The 23,392-nt window shown below is 35.8% G+C and overlaps 3 protein-coding genes and 1 long non-coding RNA gene across 6 annotated transcripts; 2 read left to right on the top strand and 2 right to left on the bottom strand.

The window, feature by feature from the left end:
- Positions 1 to 1,479: 1,479 nt before the first annotated feature.
- Positions 1,480 to 2,759, bottom strand: LOC113497460 (trypsin, alkaline C-like). The gene is made up of 4 exons (XM_026877017.1): positions 2,656 to 2,759; positions 2,364 to 2,532; positions 1,990 to 2,245; positions 1,480 to 1,902 (listed from the first exon to the last, which is right to left on the bottom strand). Exons 1-4 carry the CDS (start codon positions 2,753 to 2,755, stop codon positions 1,582 to 1,584), a joined length of 846 nt encoding a protein of 281 aa, XP_026732818.1. The 5' UTR covers positions 2,756 to 2,759; the 3' UTR covers positions 1,480 to 1,581.
- A 2,858-nt stretch (positions 2,760 to 5,617) lies between these two features.
- On the top strand, positions 5,618 to 11,775 carry LOC113497653 (PR domain zinc finger protein 5-like). 2 transcript variants are annotated; one of them, XM_026877313.1, is made up of 17 exons: positions 5,618 to 5,802; positions 5,886 to 6,016; positions 6,099 to 6,183; positions 6,601 to 6,786; positions 6,886 to 7,017; positions 7,442 to 7,579; positions 7,867 to 8,061; positions 8,397 to 8,494; positions 8,824 to 8,894; positions 9,051 to 9,098; positions 9,180 to 9,465; positions 9,618 to 9,706; positions 9,897 to 10,008; positions 10,088 to 10,174; positions 10,504 to 10,663; positions 10,932 to 11,065; positions 11,625 to 11,775. In XM_026877313.1, exons 1-17 carry the CDS (start codon positions 5,799 to 5,801, stop codon positions 11,697 to 11,699), a joined length of 2,031 nt encoding a protein of 676 aa, XP_026733114.1. In that variant the 5' UTR covers positions 5,618 to 5,798; the 3' UTR covers positions 11,700 to 11,775. The 2 variants fall into 2 exon arrangements, with proteins under 2 accessions (XP_026733114.1, XP_026733113.1); XM_026877312.1 differs by lacking the exon at positions 11,625 to 11,775 and having other exon boundaries at positions 10,932 to 11,235.
- LOC113497655 lies at positions 11,010 to 13,187 on the bottom strand. The gene is made up of 3 exons (XR_003400909.1): positions 12,751 to 13,187; positions 11,742 to 11,852; positions 11,010 to 11,070 (listed from the first exon to the last, which is right to left on the bottom strand). It is a non-coding gene; the product is annotated as an uncharacterized LOC113497655 (long non-coding RNA).
- On the top strand, positions 11,856 to 23,023 carry LOC113497654 (galectin-8-like). 2 transcript variants are annotated; one of them, XM_026877316.1, is made up of 7 exons: positions 11,856 to 12,575; positions 18,195 to 18,304; positions 18,743 to 18,889; positions 19,330 to 19,549; positions 20,071 to 20,192; positions 21,034 to 21,238; positions 21,505 to 23,023. In XM_026877316.1, exons 1-7 carry the CDS (start codon positions 12,471 to 12,473, stop codon positions 21,685 to 21,687), a joined length of 1,092 nt encoding a protein of 363 aa, XP_026733117.1. In that variant the 5' UTR covers positions 11,856 to 12,470; the 3' UTR covers positions 21,688 to 23,023. The 2 variants fall into 2 exon arrangements, with proteins under 2 accessions (XP_026733117.1, XP_026733116.1); XM_026877315.1 differs by lacking the exon at positions 11,856 to 12,575 and adding an exon at positions 13,194 to 13,498.
- Positions 23,024 to 23,392: the final 369 nt, after the last annotated feature.

Below are 23,392 nucleotides of genomic sequence, written 5' to 3'. Positions count from 1 at the left end.
GTAAATTGAATTATATCCCTTGATATTCATCGCCGTGATCTCATTGCCGTGGTTTCCGTGGACAAAATTGCTATGGTAATGAAAAAAAATACATGGGAATGAAAAAAACATCATCGCCTTGTAAAACAGTTTCCTTTCATTGCCATGGCCACGTGTTTCATTTCCGTGACTTATGTGTTCATCGTTACTGGACAGGGATGTATCTATTTATAGTTATATTATAAAAATAATATCATGTGTTACTGGATTTTTACATATTATATTCTATTATTATTGCGTATAAATTAATAGTATGTATTTCTGTTTCAATTGTTAACCTTGTCATTTAAATATTCTTGTACACTATAATAACATTTCATTGCCATGGACGCATGTTTCATTGCCGTGGCACGCAATTTTCAATCTTGTATATCTCGTAAGTTTTTTAAGCTATCTGCTAGATATTAAGCAAAACTGCATATCTGATCAAAAACTTGAGTAAACACTATTTTTTCTTGTTCGAAAGTTTAAGAATAAAAAATCCACGGAAATTAAGATTTTATTGGACTTGTTGAAATTCACCCAGAACGGACGACAACGACTTCTTGATATAATTGCAACGGTAGAAGGAGAGACGGAAGAGGTTTTAAACGTAAGTATTAGAAAACGACTCTGTGGAGCTCATGAGGGTTGACGCGTGCTGGACCAGCGAGATTGACCGAAAGTTTTACCGCAGCCCCGATACATAAAGTGCAAAGAGAGAAAAAAAAATGGACTTTAGTCAGTAAAAATCTAACACTTTTTGAGCTTAAGGGATTCCGCTCAACCCAAAGCAGGAGTTGTCATTTGATGATTTTTCGTCGACAAAAATAAGTAGGATGAGAAAAGAAGGAAGGTCACAATTTTGATTTTGTGGCAGACCTAGTTAGTACTCTAAGTAAGACTACACATCAGACATAAAATAAAAAATATAAACCATCGTTTTGGAGTGCCCATGCCGATACAGCATGTTGTTTCGCGGTGTCATTCCCTATTGCTATCAATAAACTTTGTAACTACCTACTTAAAATCAATAATAAATCTGTCTCAGAGAATGAGTGAATAGTGATAATATGTACTTCGGATTATTAATTATTAATTTGATATTAATCACTTCTGTTTTGAGGTTATTTGTTTTTTCTACTTTTATCTAAATGCGATAATGTCTCACTTTAGTTGGATTATTTACTGATATATGCGTTATTCTTCACACAAAACTAGTTCTAAGCCTATTCAATTGGGAATGAAAGTCGGCATTGATACAAAAATACCTAAAAGTGACTTAAATTGAATAACAAGTGAGTAGATACCTCTTTGTAGCGACCAGCGTCTTACAATTTGTTACGTCGCGTCATCCACACGTACTGTAACAGTGTGGCTACTGAATCAGTTTCATGTAAGAAATGGTGCTTTTGCCCTCGTAGTTTTTGGTAGGTAGGTACTGGGATAAAAAAATACGTGTTTATTAACATTCTTAACGTTTATTGTGTTCATCACTGTACCCTGTATGGAGTGTGGGTAAACTTTTAACTTCGAAATTTACTTAAATAAGTTGAAATATTTTTAGGCATTGTTGACGATCCAGTCAACGTTGGAGGAGACACGAGAGTTGACACCGGGGTAAGTAGCGTGAGCGCACTGGAAGCCCCATGATACAACACCAACGAGGACACCATTGTGGGCGAGGGGACCGCCAGAGTCTCCCTGGCAGGCGTCCTTGCCACCGACGTCTAAGATACCGGCGCACAACATGTCTTCGGTAACGTCGGGCCAGTTCTGGAAACCGGGCTGGGTCTTCAGTTCAGCGTAACGTTCGGCGCAGACCTTCTGGTTGATGACGTTGATGGTGACGTGCTGCAGCTGCTCGGGTGATCCACCACCGGTCTGGAAACAAGTCGTATCGTGAGTATACCAGTAATCCTACCAATATAATACTATATTAATATTAGCACTTCATGAAATAGTTCTTACCGAGAGAGCTCCCCACCCGATAGTTTGGACGTTGGAGTTATCGGCAAGGTTGTAGTTGGCTCCAGCGATGGAGACAGCCTGGATAGAGTTGGAGTACTGAGCGGGGCTGGCGAGACGGACGATAGCCACGTCATTACGGAGAGTGGCGGAGCTGTACTGAGGGTGGATCACCAGCTGGGAGACGTCGTGGAGACTGCCGCCGCTGGACGCAAGAGAAGTACCGAGACGCACGCGCCATTCGAAAGGACTGTCACCGCTAAAAACGAAAGGAATGAGGTTAATAAAAAGAGTTATGGCACTATAAAATGATTACGGCACTATTTGTATATCTTTATTATACAAATTTATACTTATTGTATGAAAGTTAAACTTACAAGTAGCAGTGAGCAGCGGAGAGGACAGAGGTTGAGGTGATCAGAGAGCCACCGCAGGCCTGGTACCACCAGATTCCCCACAGACCGTACTGCATGTTGGACATGTAAGGGTAGGTCTCCACTGTGGTGGGGCTGCCACCGACGATGCGGTTGATGGTTTTGGGGACCGCTAGAATAAGAATTTGGAATTAGTAACAAACACGTAGTAGATGGTTAAATACATGACGGAACAAGTTATGTTGTAAATGTTGAAATAGTATTTTCGAATTTTTCAAGAATTACAATGTCTTACCGAGGGCGGAGCCCAAGAGGGCTAAAAGGATGACGAAACGCATGGTAGGGCCAGTTACACTAGTACTGACTTCAGCCGAATTGCTTCGTCTTTTATACATAATTGTGTTATCCGTATCATATGAATTTTATTTATTGATATGCCTAATTAAGTATCCCGATAATGAATTATCTATGATTTGGAATCTATTTATTTAGGAATCGATTGAGATTTGCCTAGGGCTGGAATGTCAGCCAAATGCTAAATCAATATGCCGTGGAAGCAACCAGACGCTACTTTTTGACTCACCGACTCAATTCATGGAAAAATATTTGAGGTAGTGGGTTTTCTTTTTGTTTTGTATCCACAACTCTATTGGTATGATAATACATTCGAGAATACGGCTAATTTTAAATTTAAAACAATTTCGACCATTGGGATCACAATTTTGACTGCACGTATAGCCGAGTGGTTGAGGTCTGTGTGTGACTGTGCGCGACTTGTGTCGGGTTCGATAACAATCACCGCATAGGACAAGCAAATGTGTGATCCGCGAATGCTTTTTCAGAGCCTGGGTGTCTTTGTGCTTGCGACAGGATTTCAATGTTTGTGAAACTCTCAGCGACGCAAGGATTAACTTGCTTAATGCGGGTTGTTTAAATAAAAAAATCTATAACTAGTGGAAGTGGGGCCCTAGGCTCTACCAGAATAAAAAACCAAATTCTTACTCCTACTCACTTCCTTGTTTACCAATCTGAGGATTAATAATACATTGTGATGTACTATCGGTGCTTACCAGGTAAAACCAGGAAAATCAGGTAGTATTTGTATCCTGCTGTTTATTTAGAAGTGAAAATTTGATCCCAGATTAATTCTTCCTTCATGACCAAACGGGGTGGACGTCAGTACCATAACAAAATTGATAGTACATTTTGTAAAAAATGTCTTTTAACAATAACTCTTAGAATGCCTTCACAGCGTATATTTTTAAGAATCGGTAGAATCATATTTACATATAAGCTACTTAAATATTAATTCACCTTTCGCAATGAATCCCTGTCAAGAAAGCATCCACATCCGCATCCGCCCTCTGTAGAGTCACAAATAAAAATGTGACAAAGAAAACAGTTATTCAACTGGAAAAGGTTTGCCTTTTCAGTTCAGAAGAATTCGGTTTGTCTTATTGCTGCACGGGCGTAGCCAGGTCTTCTCCTGTCAGAAAAGAGTCTTCTTCCATAATATTAAAACCTAAGAAAATTAAACTCGAGGAATCCTCGAAAGACGTTTAAACGGAAAGCGGTTAAATTCCTAGCCTAGACAGCTGTAGGAACGCAGTAACCGGAAGCAGACAGATGACGTACGACGCTTTTCAATTCAAATTCAAAATGTTTATTTGCATGTTAAGGTTTTACTAGACATAAACTTATAATCGAAACAAGAATAAAACAAGTAACGACGCAATGCCGACGTCGACGGTAGCGCGACTATGCAGGACATCGTTCAACCTTTCAGTTTTAGAATTAGGGAAGCACTGAATTGAATTGAACTGAAAAAGCTATGAGATCAATTGACGTAGCAACGATATCACGAGCTTCGTCTCGTTGAGTTTTGAGTTTGATTGTCTTATACAGTTTTCTAATAAAACCTAATCGATGTTTTCCGGGTATTTATTTTATGTATTATTTGTCGGGTATTTACCTACGCCTTATCTACAAAAATCCTACCAGATAAGCTTAAATCGTAGTATTCAATCATTTTTCAATTGTCGTTTGTTTTTCAATCATTAGTCAATTTCAAACGTAATTCATACCAATTTATGTTTATTTATTTTTTATCTACTTATGATACTATCGAAAGGAAAAGCATGTAACGTGGTATCCAAACAGCAATCTCGCGGTCAAAAAATTAATTTCCTCAAAACTTTATTACATTGTATAATTGTAACTTGTTATTTATATAATTGGAGAATTGACATTACAGTTAGTAAAAAAAAATTCCTGTTTCACAGTAAGTAGGTATGTAAGTATTTTAGCTTAAATACCTATTATACGATGTAATTGATGTGCGTAAGGGGGTGAGACGGGAAATAGCTAAACCGACGTTTTACGGGGTAGCACGAGTAGAAAGGCAAATGATTCTTATAGAAAATTATGTTTGACATTTATTTATCTAATTTTATTTTTACGAAGATTTTCACTTTACAGTGTAAACTAGTGTAAAGTGAAAATCTTGTGTGAAGAAAGAGGTAGAGGCTCAATCACTCAAATCACTTCTGCGTAGGTGAAGGTCAGCGCTCAAGATCCATGCCGGTAACTATAAAGGTTTCTATTAAAACACACTCTTTGCTATTTTCTCATATCTATTTAGTTTATTTCCCTCCCTGTTATGCCTCTTATTTCCCTATTTTCTTTCATCGTAGAAGGAAGGAAATTTGGAAATTACTAATTTGTTGTTTCAACTTTTATCACATGGATTCAAATTCTAAGTAATTTTGAAGACAAATCTCGATTTGTACGTGTTTGTCGTACTTTCCATGGCTCCATAGAGCCTTCAGAGTTAGTTAGCGTATGTAAAATTGGAAAATTGAGACATTTCGGTATTCATAGTTCATTTAAATACTTTACAGATACTTTTCTCTGCGAAGCGCGTGGGGTTTACAGCCTCTTTCAACAGCTGATGGGAATCGACCCCACGACCTCCGGTAAAGACGTTCACCACTATGAAAAACAAACCAGTCGCCAGCAATGGGATTGTCGCCTACAGCGCCATCTTGTAGCTAAACCTGTAAACTAAAAAGTTATGTAAAATTTAATTTCAGTAGTATTTGTGCTAGGATGTTATTAATTGTAAGAGAATAAAATCGTTATTATAAATGTTTGATGTTTACGTTTACATTTTAATTTTTTTTTTAATTACTGAACATAACCATAGATTATGCACACACTCACGCAGAAGTTTAAAGTAAACAGTGTCAAATTGTGTGTCATAAACTCGGTTGTCGAATTTATCCTCAATCAAGTCAAACTACCTGCGTTTGTTTAGCAACTGAAAATATTAAAAATTCTTTTAATTTGTGACTTAACTTCTCAGCTACTCTTTAGCTGTCGAGTTTATCGATATCATTTAAGTCCATTACAGGAACTTTATTAAAACTAACCGGTCAAATGAGTAAGTTAACGATTGTATTAACTTGAATCAAGTTTTATTTATTTACAACTAAGATGTTTATCGTACTTGTCGGTGTTTTACAGATATAAATAATGGGGGATCTTGTGAATCTTCTTTACCCGGTGTGCCAACTCACGTATACTTACTACAAACGGATACCGGTATAAATTTAAGTTTAAATGAACAAGTACTGCCTCTCCACTTATTAGATAATGTAATATAATTTTGTTACTATTTTTAATAAGATTATTAATAGTTACTTTAGCTCAAATCCTAAATTAATGTTTGTTTTTTAGAGTTTGGACTATTGTCGAAGTCCATTTCTATCGCCATTAGCAACAAAACGGCGAGATGTTGAGGATCGGCTTCGTGAATTAACTGGTAATTATAAAAATGTATACAATAATGTTAATTATTTATCATTGTAGTGTCCTTGTATTGAAGTGCTAATATACTGTAATCATAAACTTGTTTATATCACCACTGTGCGGACTCTATATACAAAATAAGGATTTCTATCAATGTAGCCTATAGACATTCTCTGCTGGACATAACCATAGATTATGCAAGGTGTTTCTTAAATTTACCCCAACACCCAATCCCTGGCTCTCTACATCCAGTCAAAGCTAGTGATCTTTTTTATGGCCTTCGCTCCTCCAGGCCAGAGGGTTCCCTATGCTATATTTGCTCATGCAAGGTCTTGTCTGCTCCAATAATCATTGGTCCTTCATCAGACATAAGATAAGTATTTGTAACTATTATATGTATTATACTTAGACGCCATTTATTAACTTTCAGGTCCATATCAAGAACCAGGTAAAGCCATGGGTTTTCGCATAGAAAAAAGTGGCCAGAATGCTGAAAATCAAATGGAAGTCTTCCCAGAGAAATCACATTCATTGCTATGTGACACAAAACTATCAGAAATACTTAGACCTGATATAAGAAAAGAAGATGAAGTAAACAGGTCTCCAAAAAATTATGGTACTTACAAATTTTAAACTCTATTTAATCAACAATAAAGTTTAAAATTTATCATATTTTTTTCTTAATTTTTATTCTTCAGTTACTCTTTGTTTGCAGTTCAAATATTGGATCGTGTAGTACTGCCGCGTGCACTCGCGGTCCTTCCCAGCATACTTCAAATACAAAGACGGGAGACAATCACCGCCCGCCGAACATTACCCGCACATGCACGATTTGGACCTGTACAAGGTAATGTAAACTTCTAATTTGAATTCCTGCTCATGCCTATAATTAATAGTTATAGTAAAATAGTTGTAGATTTTTTTAAAAGCTATTATATAAGTTTACAGTTGCTGACATTTACACAATAACTATTAAAAAAAAATAGATTTAAAAATTCTATAAACCTACGTTTTTAAACTCGGCCACTCGGTCAAACAAATTGGTCTAGCCGATTTTAAAGTAAAAAAAAACATGCAAATTGCATTGCCATTTGGTTTGATACTACCCAGAAAATTTGAGTGTGCTAGCTTATCTGCTCGTGCCCCAAAATTGAGTTGCAAAAGTCCAAACAATGAACAAACAAGCAAGCAAAGTAAGTGTATAAAAATGAAGGAAAAAAAGAAATAGAATACAACAGAAAATATACACTTCCGTTGTTTCTCCATTACAGGGATAAAGAAGAATATATCACAAGCCGAAGCTGTTCAACTTGTGTTGAATGCGACATCAAATAAAAAGCCCTTATTTCTGACAAAGAATAATGACTCTGATGGTAACTGTATCACACATATTGATACATCTGATAAAGGTATTTTAAATAATATTATGTTCAACAGTTTTAGGATAAATGTGACGTGTAAAAATATTAGTCTAGACAAAGACACCTTTTTATTGTACAGTTTCCTATCGATACTAATATTACAAATTGGAACATACATACATATACTTACTGTAACTTTTTCAGAGCTTAACCAATTTTAAAAATATTTTTCTTAGGAATAACTTGAACTCAAAGTTATCTCAACCCTAACAAAACATATTTATATGCGAACACAGGCATAATCAAGTTCTTTAAATGACTCTTTCTGTTTTCAGATAAATCAAACTGGATTGGCTTGTTACCACTAGGGGATAAAAATACGGCCAATGTTTGGCTATATGAAGACAATAATGATTTATTTGCAATAACTACAGATAGTATACCATTGAGAAAGCCGTTAATGCTTGGCTATAGTAAAAAGTATGCTGATAGCTATGGACTCATAGGACCTACAAAAGATATTGAAATAGGTAATTTAAAAACTCGTTACTGATACAGTTTAAATGTGATACACAACAATGCTTTAAATATTATAAAACATATAAATTTTGACTTTATGAAGAGCTGACTGGTTTCGGTCACCAATGAGCACTGAGCATCTGTTGTAATCCACAAATACTTGTTCTTAATCTGTGTACTCTTTGTGCATGGTAATAATTTAATATTGATACACTACATAACACTAAATTATAGGTAACACAATATATCAGGCACACTTTTATTGCTAGCATCACATGAAAATGTTGTTCAAACATTATGCCTTAAGGAATATACTTATTTTTATTGAGTTATTTTTCCTTTACAGAAAACCAGTCGAACGCGCCTGCTTTATGGTGCTCCGAGTGTCAACGCGCCCTACCATCAGCGAAACTACTGCAGCGACATGTAGACATGTATCATAAGGTAAATTTTGTCATACTTAGGTTCGATTATTCAATCGCCAGATAACTATTACCTGATGATATTTTTCACGTTTTGACAGCTTTTGCATAGAAAATATGTCAAACGGCCATATTTATTCCTCAGATAGAAGTTAACTGGTGATTGTTTAATCGGCCATAAAATGATCCTGTTACCAATATTATGTTACGTATCAATAGGCTCCTAAAAAATAGGCGAATTCCTTTGGATGGTCTGTTTTTCGAGAACATAACCACAAAGTGTCGGGAATATGTACAGTCCATTATAACAATGTATAACTAATCAAACAATGTCTTGTTTTTGTTTTGCAGGACGACAAACTTATACCAAGACGACGATATCGATGCCGTCACTGTTCACGAACATTTTCTAGATTATTTTCGTAAGTATTTCATATACTGTTAAATGTCTTAAAACTGTTAACTGATAAAACTACACATACACCCAAAACAATTGTTACAAAGTTTGACAAACCCATGAAACGTGTATATCGTGCGTACTATGTACTATTTATTTATATTTATACGCATATTTTCAGATTGAGGCGGCATATACTCATTCATTGTCCAAATAAAGTCGAGAAAAAGTGAGTTCACGAATATTAATTACAAAATAATACTGATAATATTCACTTATTAGATTTTTATACAAAATATTCAATTTTCAGACAGCCAGAACCAAAAACTGAATCGGAACCACAAATAAATTTCAACACAAGTATTGCTTCTGAAGACCATAGAATACCCTCAGACGAAAGCTTTCAAAACTATTCAAATGGGTTGGACTTTTCCACGAATCTCTTTGACACAGACCGAATACCTAGTCTGGATATATCAGGAAATTCCAGATCTGACAATGATTTTATACCCTACGGAATTGGATTTAAAGACGAAAATACCGAAAACGATTTGGAGTTTCATATTAAACACGGAAAAAATGAAAATGTATCTGAGGTGTGTGTTTACTTGGTACAGGTACCAAGTGTATAAATATTGTGTAGTCCCTAAACTTTTACTTGAATTCTTTATTATGATTAATTGAATAAATAGTCGGACCTATCTAATATGTATTATCAAATGATCTAAAATATCTAGACTTATTTCAGGAATCAGAACAACTCGTGGAACAATTACTCGTATCATGCCCATATTGTAAACAAGTTCTAGTCAAAGAGAATAGACGACAACATTTAAGGTAAACATTGATTTAAAAAACGAATACATGTTACGTATTTACGAGTACCAGACATAACTTTTTATGAGCTTATCAGCAATGTGAATTAAAATTTGTTAAATAATGTAGAAGTGGGAATAGTTGGGCTTAGAAAGCATTTTTTGTGTATTACAGGTGCATTCATATTAAAATAGATTTGGTATATTTGCAGCGATTGTCCTGGACGACGATTTGAATGTGAGTGTAAGAAGGTTTTCATGGATAAAAAAAAACTGGCTCACCATATTTATATACAACACTCCAATGAAAGTTCAGCACAAAATGTAAGTTTAAAAATAAAATATAGAAAAATATAAATCTAAAATTTTATAATAATTAAATTGAGTGTTTTTTAAATTTTAGGAGACTGAAAATTCTCCAGTTATATCTACAAAATCTGAGCCGGAATCTACACTTTACAAGTGTGAACAGTGTCAACACACATTCAAGGTTAGCACATAGTTCTTCGAAACTTCAGTTCTCCAGTAAATTATGTTTTGTGGGTGCATGTAAAAAGATGATTTATATTTTTGGGGGGTCATGTACAAAACGTTGGTTATTGTTTTTTAAACTCAATTTTATCAAAAAATTCAAAATTAGTCTACTGCTCATTTTGGGTGAATTGCCATTTTATGACTGTCTGACTGAATGTGTCTAGAATCCCTTACCATACTTCATATTTTGACATGCCTTTAATCTTTCTCCACTGCGCGTTGAATGAACTTATGATTTTGCAAAATTTCCCTACTGATTAGCAATATCATGTTTTTCTTGATTAGCGTCGAGGAATGTTGGTGAATCACTTGTGGCGTGTTCATAACACAGTATCGGCCAAGATACCTCTAGAGCGGCGTGTGCGTCACTACCCTTGCGGGATCTGCCCCAAGATCTACCGGACGGCGGCGAAACGCGACCGACATTTGCATCTACATCATCCAGGTATTGAACTGATGATAGCTGATTAATGTTTCTTTCTTCTTTGAGTTTATATATATATAAAGAGCCTTCCAACTAATAAAAATTAACAAAGTAGTTCAAAAGCTGAAGGGTCTGGTCAACCGCTAAAACTAGATACATTGCAGCACTGTAGCTGTAAGACCGAGACGATGATGGGGCGATTTAAACTAAGGCTTGATGCCGACAGGAGTTATTTAAGAAAAATAGGTATCGTTTTGTATTTGTTTAGAATGAGATTCTCGCTATCCAGGCGCTCCAGGTACGCGGGCGGCGGTGGAGGGCGGCACGCGCGTGTGCGAGCCGGCGGCCTGCGCGGCCTGTCCGCGGCAGTACGTCACGCGCGCCAAGCTGCTGCAGCATCAGCGGGCCGCGCACCCACATCTGGTAGGCTGGTACACGGTGGAGCGGAGAGGGCATCAATTAAATAAAATATTAACTACGCAATACTTTATTCGCACTCCACAAGTTTTTTTATATTTAAGATAGACTACACTGTGTCGACAAAAGTAATAGACAGTATCCTTTATAACCGAGTGGTATAATCACATTGCCAATCAGCACTGAGCGCGACGCGCTGCAAGTATTATTGCCGCACAGATTAAGTATTTCTGTGGTCCTCAACATTATTTACCCTAGGTCTTTGAGTCTTTATATGTATGACTTGAACAGACCCAAGGATGAAATTCCTAAGTGCGGAGTTGCTTGCATGACTCGATCGATGTATAGCATAGGGTCAACATCAACGAACCCATCGACATATACCTACTAATGGACATGCCGTACGCATATAATCTGCAGTAATGAGAGTGATAAAGATAGACCGAAACTTCGTTTCCTTTCTTTCGGAGTGCAACAATTCTCATCTCTAGGGCATGTCCATTACTATACGTCGATGGTAATACCAATATACAGTATTATAATGTTACCATTTTTATGTTTCCAGGCTCCGCCGATCAATACAAAACCAAAGTCGACTCATAAACCAGTAAAGTCGAATAAAATTAAGTCTTCTGTTTAAGTATAATCTTAATTAAGTAAAACAATCGACTGAGTCTGTTACCTGATTTTATACTCAAATAAAGTTTTTACTCCTACATCTGTCTTTCCTTCACCTAAATATAGTTATGTAAAACTTAGAATCGTTCGAAACGTTGAGAGGTTTTCGTGGTGCCTAAAAAATACAAAATGTTGAATTATTGTGTTGCTAAAATACAGATTTATAGAGATTACAAAAGTTGCAGAATGCAATAAATGATCATCTCAACTTAAATTTTGACCATACTCTTTTTCTTGTCCCTATTTACTATATTCAGACAAAGAACAATTAAAAAATAAGTAGGTATAACACTTCCGATCATATTAGCATGATAACTCACACCATTGTTCTGAATAAATCAACCTGATAAAGAATGACATCTGTTTATACTCGTATAGGCCTTTTCACGCGTATACGTGGTTGACTCTGAGAGTGAAAGAGATGAACTGTCCTACTAGGTTAGGTAGTTTGTATTGCCTAAAGGCACGATAGCTTGTTTGTTTTCATTTAGTACTTAGGTAGTCTAGTCGGTTATGCGGTACCCGACCACAATAAAGCACATTACTGCAGTGTTCTGATTAACATTTCCTATAACGAGCATATTGGTGTATGGGATATTTAATTTATTCATTTAAACGCCAATTTTCAGAACTACTAATCTGACAAGTAGTATTGATTTTACCTAGAACTATGTTGTGACTAACTTGACATAAAGAGTTGGTAGGACGACGTTCTGATAAAAACTTGAAAGTGATGATATGCGTGAATTGTGTAAGAATGGATTATGGTGTAGAAGAAGGCAAAATTCCAAGAGATTTTATTGAATACGACTTCGCTGAAGATGCTTTGGATTTTGAGGTTAGTTTTACGATTTCACTTTAATATTGTAGTTCATCATGCAACAAATAAACACAGATCATATCACTCAAAGATTCGTATTTAAATGTGATTAACATCTTTTGTTTATAAACGCTCTTACAAGTCAAAACCGGAGATACCTACCTAATCGGATTCTACTTCAAATGTTTTGTACCTTTACTTTGTGGTCAGTAGAAGTCATGTCAACAAACAAAATATAATTCCAAGCCGCTGGCCTTGTGATGATGACTATCATAGTAAAACAACTTTCTATAAAATACGATTTTACGTCGCTTTATTTTTAAAATGAAATTGATCTAATCTGGAATTAATTTGGCATCTTAATTTAACTAGTAGGATTTAAAATAAAATATGTACTGACACTATAGCGACACGAAACTTAAAACTATAGGAAATGATGATTTTGTGGTCTATGGTGCATGAAAGACAGAGTCGACACTCGATCTTTCTTATCGTTCACACACTTCACAGTTGGTGGTACATTATATCTACCTGCTGCTATACAATGTGTAACTAACAAAACAACAAGCAAACAAAACTACTAAGTAGTTATATACGTGCCCCGATCGCCGCTACTTCGCTAGTTTTGCGGTAGGTAGGTAGGCATAAGCACGGCCGAGACGGCTGGCTAAACGTAGCTAGCAGCACGATTGAGGTTGAATACAGTTTGAGCGGATATTTTAGTGGGATGCGGTCGCGCGAAATTTGCAGTCACACTGATTTACAAATTTTAATTGAATCGCGCTTAATAAATCTAGTGGGACAGTTTAGTGAATAAATGAGCACCTAATATGGTCTGTTTCGGTGATAGATGCGGATGCGGAGCTTTTTGCCGCCGTTTGTTTTGTCGCTCCCGGCAACCAGGAACTGATGAAAATGAAGAAAATCTTCCAGTTTCCTTGGTAATTGCTTAAAATATTATTGCAATTATTACTTAACCTTCTTTGCTTGTTGTAAGTAGGTATTTTATAAGTAATATTGATTACCTGATGTTTTCTTTTATACAGTTTAGAAAATATGTGAATGTTCCTGAACCTGTCATTTTTAGCGATAACGGCTTAAGGCCCTTTATATGTTTTTTTATAACTTTGAAAAAGTCACTGTCTTGCCCTTCCCGCGTGACGCATATATTATTTATTTACATGACTCACTAAGTTGTGTGAATACCGTCGCACACACTTAGTAGACGTTTAACAGCTACCTGCCTATTTTATACTATCAAGGTTACTTTTTTGTCGATTGTAACACTATATTTACAGCAATTTGTTATTCTTGAGATTTACGAGTAATAATTCAGAAGCTGGCATTCAATTTGGATAACACTGCTGTATTTATTATTGTAAATAAAGGGTCAAAGAAGTAATGATAAGTTGAATGATCCCTCATAAAATGTGAACTATTCATGTTTTTTGTAGTTGTTTAAACTTAAAGTTTGCATTGCATCGTGCACCTGCGGGAGAGACGATAACCCAACCCGCTCCGAGACATATAAAGCAATCAAATTATAAGCCCAATTATGAATGAAGGCCTAAAACCTTATATTCTTACTAAGTAGAAGGTAATATAGGTATACTAATAAATAACAATCTTAACTTATTTTAAACGATGAGGGAGATTCTTTACGATATAATATTATCATAATCACAATCATAACAACTATGCAAAAAAACATATTATATCGGTACTATAAAAAAACAGTCACTAATAGGTATACCTTTAATTCAGTTTTTGTAGATTGACTGACTTTCTTAGGTCGTCCGTTATTAAATTAACGAAAGTGCCGAAATTTAAAATAAGAACCTCCCAAATGATGTCCGTTATTTATTTATTTTAACTGGCATAGTTTTAATGACCACATTACGTAGGTTACCTACCAAAATAATGCCTAGTAATTATCTAATATCCGGCATCAAGAAATGTCGTCACCAACAATGATGTGAAAATAATTCTGACGAGTAACACTATTTTATTTTCAGTGTGAAGGTTGACTGAAGCTGACCTCACTGCAATTTTTTAAAACGAGCAAATCTACGTATTTGCCTTTTCATCTGTATAACAAAATCAGTGCCTAATGCTACACTTACGTACCTACTTTTAATGGTACTATCGTTGTTTTTTTTATTAAACCGAAGTGTTTATAACGATATATTGATAAAACAAATTTTAAAATAGTTGCAGATCTACTGTATCATCCTAAAAGAAAATAACCCTAGACCACCTTATGAATTTTAAAGTTCTTTTAAAGTTCTTCTTAAAAAAAAAAAGAAACCTCATCGCCGACATACACCGCCATTATAGACTACCTTATAATTAAGTACGATTTAAATAAATAATGCTATACAATAAAGAAAGTCGCATTCTTATTTTCTAAATGAATTTCTGCATACCAATAACTTTCATTAGGTACAGGTATTATCAGAGGCAAATGAAATAACAGTAAAATTATATCATCAACGTAACCCATGATAATGCGTTAGTTATCTGCAGTGTCAGACGATACTCCGATAACTGATGAATAACTTCATATAAAAAACTATATTCACATGTTATAGGTACCGTCTTATCATAGGAAAAACTCACTGATATTATTCTGGTAAGCCCTTCCACTATCAATACAAACACACAGCGGCAACTATACCAAATCGTTTATAGGTAGTGTGACACAATTTCTATAACATAAAATATGTATGTGCACACCGATAATAATATCAGCTTGTAATCTGTAATAACTCAGGCAAAGCAGTACCTCTACACCATAGAAAGGAGAGCACAAGAATTCATGTTATCAAAAAATAATAAATTCCTTTGTATACTAGGTGTTGCTGGCTGCTTCGGATCCTGGATGTCGGTTACAGCTGCATGCAAAGACATATCCTTCCATAAATCGGATAAAACCTACTTGTTGAACCAAGGCGCCAGCGACCTCCACATAAAATCTCATCGAAATCGGTCTAGGTGTTTGGGCGTGAAACGGTTACAATTGAAATTTATTTTCTTACATTTCTACTAGTCCCCACTTCAAAGCGGGCGCAGGTCCTACAGTTACCCCGCTGGTGCTATTGATTAAGCTGAAATACTCAAGTCACGCAACTGTTTTCCCAGTCGCTGTGTTTTGGCATGTTGTTAGACTTATTATTCATTTTTCTGTCTACTTTTAGAAGAAAGGCAAATGTGCCGTTCCAGCTTCAAAAAGGAAATTTAATATTTTATACGTACTTAGTGGTAGTGCATTCGTATTATTCATATCTGCATCGGTAATAATGCTACTAGAAAAGAAAAAAAGACAAAGAAATTAGTTTTATGCGTTTTTTGAAAAAGGAAAGAACGTTTTTTATGCCTGCATAAAAAAATGTAATTATTAAGTAAGAAATTTTCGCTAACAATCGATTTTCTGTCATATTAAATAATCTAAGTACCTAGGTTTGGAGAATAGCATGTTCGATGGCTATTGATTGCGTTTAGTCACGCGAGCTTACACCATTGTGTTAATATAAACTAACTAAATAACTTAGTTATAGCTGCTAACCTGACAATTATTATAATTAACAGAACCTACCTACCTAGTGGTCATTTAGGGAAAATCGTATGCACTGGCATAACCATAATTAAATTGTTTTTGTCCTCAATATTACTTTCTGATACCAAAGTATTTTTGAAACCCGTGCATTCACAACTTCGATGTTTTCCTATCGGTTGCTAACTTTTGATAAACAAATTAAATACTGGCCCATACGGAAAACGCGGAGGTTAATTAATATAAAGCTTCAGTAAAAGTCTGTCAGCAAGTGATCAAAAGTCAAGATGGTCATCGTAATTTTAAATGCAAAGTTAGCTGGGAAGCTTAAGGCTTCGTTTATACTGGAAACGTGGAAGGATGTGTTGCGACTGAAGCGAGGGATGTCTAAACTTTGTAAAGAAAGAACAACAGAACAGCTTCATTTATCTCACCTTAGTGGTAGCCGGCTTAGCGGAAGCTAGAATATAGCGCATATAAAAACAAGAGAGGGATGTGTGCGAGGAGTATGTTTCGAGGGCTGTGTGTAAGTAAGGAGTTTGTAAGTAGATTAGCCACTTGCTGTTTCAGATAGTCCAGTACACCGTACTCCGCACCGCACGTTAATGTGCTTTTTCACGTCACCGCCATCCAGTTTCCGTACGACACATTTTCCTCGCTCAGCTTGATAGAAACGCAGCTTAACTTGTAGCTTCTAGGGAATTAGAAAATATTTACTTAGATTAATCTAAAGACTGAATGAAATTTCAAGTTTCTCAACATTGTCTCTCAATAAAAAATTTTAACCTTGTACCCTGTAAAATAGCTATTGTGATGCAGCACGTTCATGTTAACAATACTCATTACTGAAGGTAATAGTTTTAATCTTTCTTATCTTTACTATATTGTTAAAAATTAAGTACCTACATTACAACAAGAAGAAATAAGCATGTAACTAATGAATGAACAGAAGCCATTAAGCTTTTGTTTATTTTTTTATAAATTTGTGGCCAAACGTGCAATAGTTGTCTTCCCGGACAAATGCTGCGTGAAATCTTAATGAGTCTTCTGCAATCGGGTAGAGTTATTTATTACGGTAGCTACTCCTGCCGGCTACCATCAGAATGCATCCTTCCCATTTCCTGTTTCCTAAGAGGACAGGCAAAATTTTCGTGTCATACCCAACTACTTGTAGAGTCGTTAGTCGTCGGCCTAAGCATATAAATTCGTCCTCAGGGACAAAATACATTGTCTTACTTATTCTTAAACTTTGACACCAATTATGGCATGACATGTCTGATGACCTCAGCTCTGTAATTTAATCAACGCTCTAAGTGGCTAGCGAATTCGTGAACAGTTTATCAATGGTTTAAGTCAATCAATTGGCAAGGAGATCACGTAGTTCAGACTAATATTAATGCGAACTGTTTCTCTGCAGTTCGATCTAAAATTGTCATACCTTTGTGCTCGTTGGATATTTTTATCAGACAATTAGGTAAATGAACTGAGTCCCGATGCTCCTAGCTGTTAGGACTTTCATGACACACAATATATCACATTTTTGGACTTTCCTAGTGCAGAAATAGCATTAAATTATGATTTATGATGTGCCTATTTTTTCATTTGGATAAAATTATAATGATTTGGCTTTACTACTGCGTTTAGTGGTGTTTTTAGTATGAGTAAGCAGCTACTTATTATTCAGGCCATAAAGTTCGCTTTATGTGGCATTAACATTATTTAACTAGTGACTAATTCCGAGATTATGATTTTGCTTAGAAATACCTGATACTGGATTCTGAAGTCCGGGTACAAACTATCATTTAATATGTATAGGTAACCAAATACATTATTTTTTCGAAAATGATTTATTCGTGGTGCATTATTCCCAAATGAAAGTACATTTCCTTTTTTCATATTCATTTCGATACAACAATGTTTAATGCGTTGACATTAAGCTATGTAAAACAAGCTATCAAGGATTGTTCACTGAAAAAGAGCGTGTCTGCTCTTTTTCAGTGAACAATCCTTGAAGGCTTTCCTTAATATCTATTACATGGCTGGTTGTGAGAAGTTTTTATAAATTAGGCATGGTTTCCTTTCAGGCCCAACTTGCGGAGGCTCAAGAAGTGAAGTTTACACACACCTTGACAGAACCTCTGAGCATAGGATCCCACATCATTTGTACGGGAACGCCCAGCAACGATTTACCATGGTAAGTACATAGGCACCTATATTTTAACTTTTAAGTACCCTAACTCGTAAACGTTTCATGGACAATCTGGCCTCACCATCGTTGGCACAAAATTAGGGCAATATCTGCCAGCCAAATTGCCGTGATAAATGTTTGCGTTAGTTTTATTCTCGACCTTTAACAGCTACTCAACGTAGTAAAGCTTACTATAGATAGGTCAGGTATCTAGTTACCTATATTCGTAAAAATGAAGACAGAATCAACAAAAGGTGGATACAGTTAAAAATGGTCGTATCGATATTGATATTTGTAAAATTGAGGGGTTTCTTTATAAATTAATGATTGCCCAAATTGTTTTTGATAAGTTTTACAATGTACCTACCTATACGATTTTTGTTGAATATGGGGTATGAATATTAGGAACCTATTAATTAACAAAGTTTTATTTTGTTTATATAGGTTTGCTGTAAACATAGGATTCGGCGACGCGGATTCAGGGCGAGGCGATATCGCAGTACATTTCAACGTTCGACAGCCACAGTGTTATGTGGTGAGAAATACCAGACGTCATAACAAGTGGGGTCAAGAGGAGACCACTGCATTTAGGTATGTAGTATTTAGACAAAGTATTTTTGCCATTTTATTCCACTTCAGGAAAAACACTCTGCCATTTTCCTTCCGTCTTTGCCTAGACCTGCAGGCAGTAGGTAACGTTTCGCTGATGACTTGAAATTACGGGAGGTTAATTGGGTTTACTCTTGACACTGATTAGAGCTTAAAGCACTGAACACATGAGTTGATAAGATAAATTTTCAGTCAGTAAAAATGCTTTTCTATTTCAGCTTTATCTGTGTAGGCCCTAGATGTATGTAGGTTACACAGAAATTTTACGCTTAATTACTCTCAATCGTAAAAGGTATTGACCATGAGCCCTTGTTAACATTACGCCAATAACCATTATCCATTTAATTTTTCCTTAAGGTCTCATTACCACACTTAACACTTTGCAGTTACCGCTAAATAAGGTTTAATTAAAACTTTTTCAGATTGTTTCCATTTAAAGCGGATCGTCCATTTACGATAGAAATAGTTGTTGATGAGAAGGAGACGTTATGGGCAGTTGATGGTGTGCAGTATTGCAGTTATACCCATAGGATCCCGAACCTGTTCACTGCTGAATGGGTGCAAGTGACTGGCATTCGAGATGCCTCACTTAAAGTGCAGAAGACTGAGATATTCCCGATTTTAGCACCGAACCCAGTAGAAGTGAGTAATCATCAAATTATAAGGATATTTTTTTATTAATTAATTAACCTGCTTGCGAGTCACTTGAATGATAGAGGACAATAGTTGGGTCCAAAACAAGTCGGGAAATCCCGATAAATACGCGTAAGTTAACCGTTATCAAATTAAGAATTATGAATTCGCTTCACGAAAATTATTAAAATAGTAAATATAAGGTTGTAAATATATTTACACCAGCGCCTTTTTATCTCAATTATAACACCGAAATCTAATTAGTTATCAATAATATCAAGATACAGATATTGGCCCATTTTTGTGATAAGTTACGATAAACCACTGTTGATGCCATTGCGGTAAAAATGTGACGTATTTATTAATTTATTGGTCTAAAAAACTTTCGACCAAACTCTGCCATAACACCACCCAATTCTGAGCATGTAAAATTGTAAATAAGCAAGAGAGAAGGAAACAAGTCTTTTGAGACAATATTAATTATTCCTCCCAAATTGAGTTTTTCTAAAATAACATGTTATTTTTTAAAGGTCCCATACCGGGGAAGTTTAGATTTACCCCCAGAAGATACAGAGCCGGTTTGGCAAGCGAATTGTATCGCATCATTATCAAATGGCATTCCAGAGGGACAGCAGCTGGTTATTTATGGAAGGTTAGTATGTTATTATAAATACTAAGATGAAACATTTCAATCTGGGACTCTACATTTGAGTCATACTTTAAGTAGTACACTAGTACGACCGTAAAAAAAAGCACTGCTGAAATCGCGTAGGTGGAAAGTATAAATTTCGTATTGCAAAAACTGCAGTTTTAATTTGGAATAAGTTGTTTGTAATGGGTAATTCGTAGTACCATTAGGTTGTATACTTTGTATTGTCGTTGTTTCTCTGAAATGTGCGGATATCGATATTTTCCAGCGAACCGAAACTCAATGGCTCTGATGTTGGCGGCCTTCCAATTCCACTCAACTGTCGATATACAGTTTCATTAACAAGCTTACAAGGAGAATGAGGAAAGGCCAAACGAAAATATGACTTGATTTTCGCCCTTAATATATTTTCACTGTAATATTTCAGAACGAATATTTGTTACTCTGACATCAAAAGTAATTCTGCACAAGAAACCGCAATACGTAATGGTTTCCCGTGAAATATTAAATCCGACTATTTGTTTTAATTTTGTGCCCATTGATACGTTTTCAACCGATTCCAAAAAAGAGGGGATAATAAATTCAAATTCATCTAAATGTTTTTTTTTGCGTTGCTACCTCAGAACTTCAGACTGGATAAACCGATTTTCTTATCCTGTTTTGTCTTCCCTGAAATAGCCTTACTAAGTCCCTTAAAAGTTATTTTATTAAAAGTTGAAAAACATTATTAGTTTACAGATAATATAACCAATCTTTTTTGACCAGACTCTGGCCACTCCTGCGCTCCTTCGCGATAGACTTAATGGACAGCAGATACATAACTAATCTTTTTATTCCGCTTCAGACTCCGGCCACTCCTGCATTCCTTCGCGATAGACTTAATGGACAGTGCCCGGGAGTGGCCGCGGCCCAACGTGCTGGCTCACGTGAACGTGCGCGCGTACGTGGAGTCGCAGCGGGAGAGGCAGCTCGTCGTGCTCAACGCCTGGCTCGGGGACTGGGGGCCCGAGAGGCGGCAGCGGACTGCCAAGCTTGTGCCTGGGACTAAGGTCAATAGTAATACATATTATATGCTTTTCAGCTTACATGTTACAGTACACATAGAAAGGCTTTTAAAGCTGTGATATGAAACCATAGATCATATGCACGTCGCTCGAGGGCAATTATATTTGTGATCCACAAATACTCATTCAAAATCTGGGTGTCTTTTTGATTTGGATATTTTTGTACTTTACTTTGAAATTTGGCCATTACAAACACACAGGATAGCAGAAGGCATAGTTTTTTTAAATTTTGGTTCTATTACAATTTTCAGACACAACTGCGAATTATAAGAGGATCGGGTGAATGGGCGATATACGCAGACGACATTCTGATCGGAGAGTTGGAGTACAGAGCCGCGGCCAACGGCGTACGGGCAGTGCGCATACGTGGCGACATCTACCCTGAACAAATGTATCTGTGTCCTGCCAGCAGTTCGCCTGTTAGAGACAGCTAGAAACTCATTTATGTGACAAATCAAACTCACAAAACACTACTTTAAACTAGACACGTGAAATATTTAAAAAAGCGGGAATAGTTTCACACTCTGTGGCAGCCAAGTTGAAACTAGTCAAACTATGTGAAAAATGCCCGGCTATGTTGTGGTTAAGAGATTAACTAAAGATGTACCACACCTTTCAAGGCTGCGGAATTTGAAATGTTGTGAAATGCGGCAGTAGTTCTTCTAGTTTCGCACTCTACTTGTTCATACGAAACTAGACAGTCTACGATCATACTGCGTGAGAATTCGGAGGTGTATAGTGTCTTAAAAGTTTTAAATACTTATTCATTGCTAGTTCTGCTAAACTTATAGTTACAGAATACAGTATGTTTACTGTTATAGCTATTCCCAGTGCATTTAAAATCTGACAGAAGATTATTAAAAACTTTCTTTTGAATTTGTAGGTAGGTTAAAGCCGCTGGTGCGTATTGCAAAGATTTTGAATAAAAGGAGCAGATAGGTATGAAGCTTAAGTGTTAAACGCTTGCTTTCCTATTGACATGCTACTTTTAAATGCAAGATCAATCTTAATTAATCTAAGTCAATTATTTTGTCAGTATTTTTTGACATTAGGACAGTTTTGCTGTGCATCTCATTTAACCAAAGTGAATAGGGATAGTAATACGTGTGGTAATATTGGAGTGCCAATTTATTTGTTTTCCAAAAACCTTTTTTATGTTTGTCAAAAACTGACACGATGGTTTTTGAGCTTACTAAATCTTTTTCTTGTTCCTGATGTGAAATACCTGAAAATTTCTGACTATGTGCAAGACGCGATTTTAAAACATAATTGTTGTAGTATTGTTGCTAGCTAGTCTTAAAAGTTTAGGCACCTAACTGGCCTCGAGGCAGTATAGCATTGTTGTCTAACTGTTTCTAGATATGGTCAATTGTGAGATCCATAAAGATCCTTGTTGGTGAAACGTCCAAAATTATTGAAGTATTTTGATGTGCACTTGTAAGTTAGCATTTATATAAGAATTAAGATACTGTGAGATCTGCTGGACAGTGTAATCTTTTTCTTAGATAAGTTCAGAGTTTTTATTTATATACAAAGGAAAATAATTTTATATTTTAATTTACATATTTTAGTTCTGTAGGAAGCTACGTATTTTGTCTTGCTTGTATATTACATCACTTAATCCATCTTTGAAGCTTGGCCATAAGTTACCAAAAATGGCCTGTGTTCTAGGAATATAGATATGTTTTGACATAATAAAGTTACAACGTGTATATGGTTATAACGGCCTACTTTTTCCGTAAAATTATATGAAAGTGTTAACCTAAACAATTTGGTGTTGTTTCATTTTCACATCCACACTCAAAAAAAATTGATTTATTTTTTACAATCCTAGCGGAGCGGAGATAAGTATTTTTCGAAGTATTCCAATTTTTGAGCAAATCGCAAACCTACAATGAGAGCGTTTATTTATAATTATTGATTATTGATTTAATTACGGAATTGCAGATGGTAAAAAAACCGTGCCTCACCGTTTGTACTTATGTGGTGTTTTTAACAGTAACATGGGTAGTTCACTGGGACTGAACATGCACCTTGATTTCATCCTTGACAATCATTTGACTTAAATAGTACAAGTATTCAAACTAATAATGTGTCAAAAGTATCAGCTGGCATTGACATGATGTTTTGGTTTGACAG

Source organism: Trichoplusia ni, chromosome 9 (assembly GCF_003590095.1).
Source record: "Trichoplusia ni isolate ovarian cell line Hi5 chromosome 9, tn1, whole genome shotgun sequence".
Taxonomy (NCBI): Eukaryota; Metazoa; Arthropoda; class Insecta; order Lepidoptera; family Noctuidae; genus Trichoplusia; species Trichoplusia ni.
This window is presented reverse-complemented; position numbering and strand designations above follow the sequence as displayed.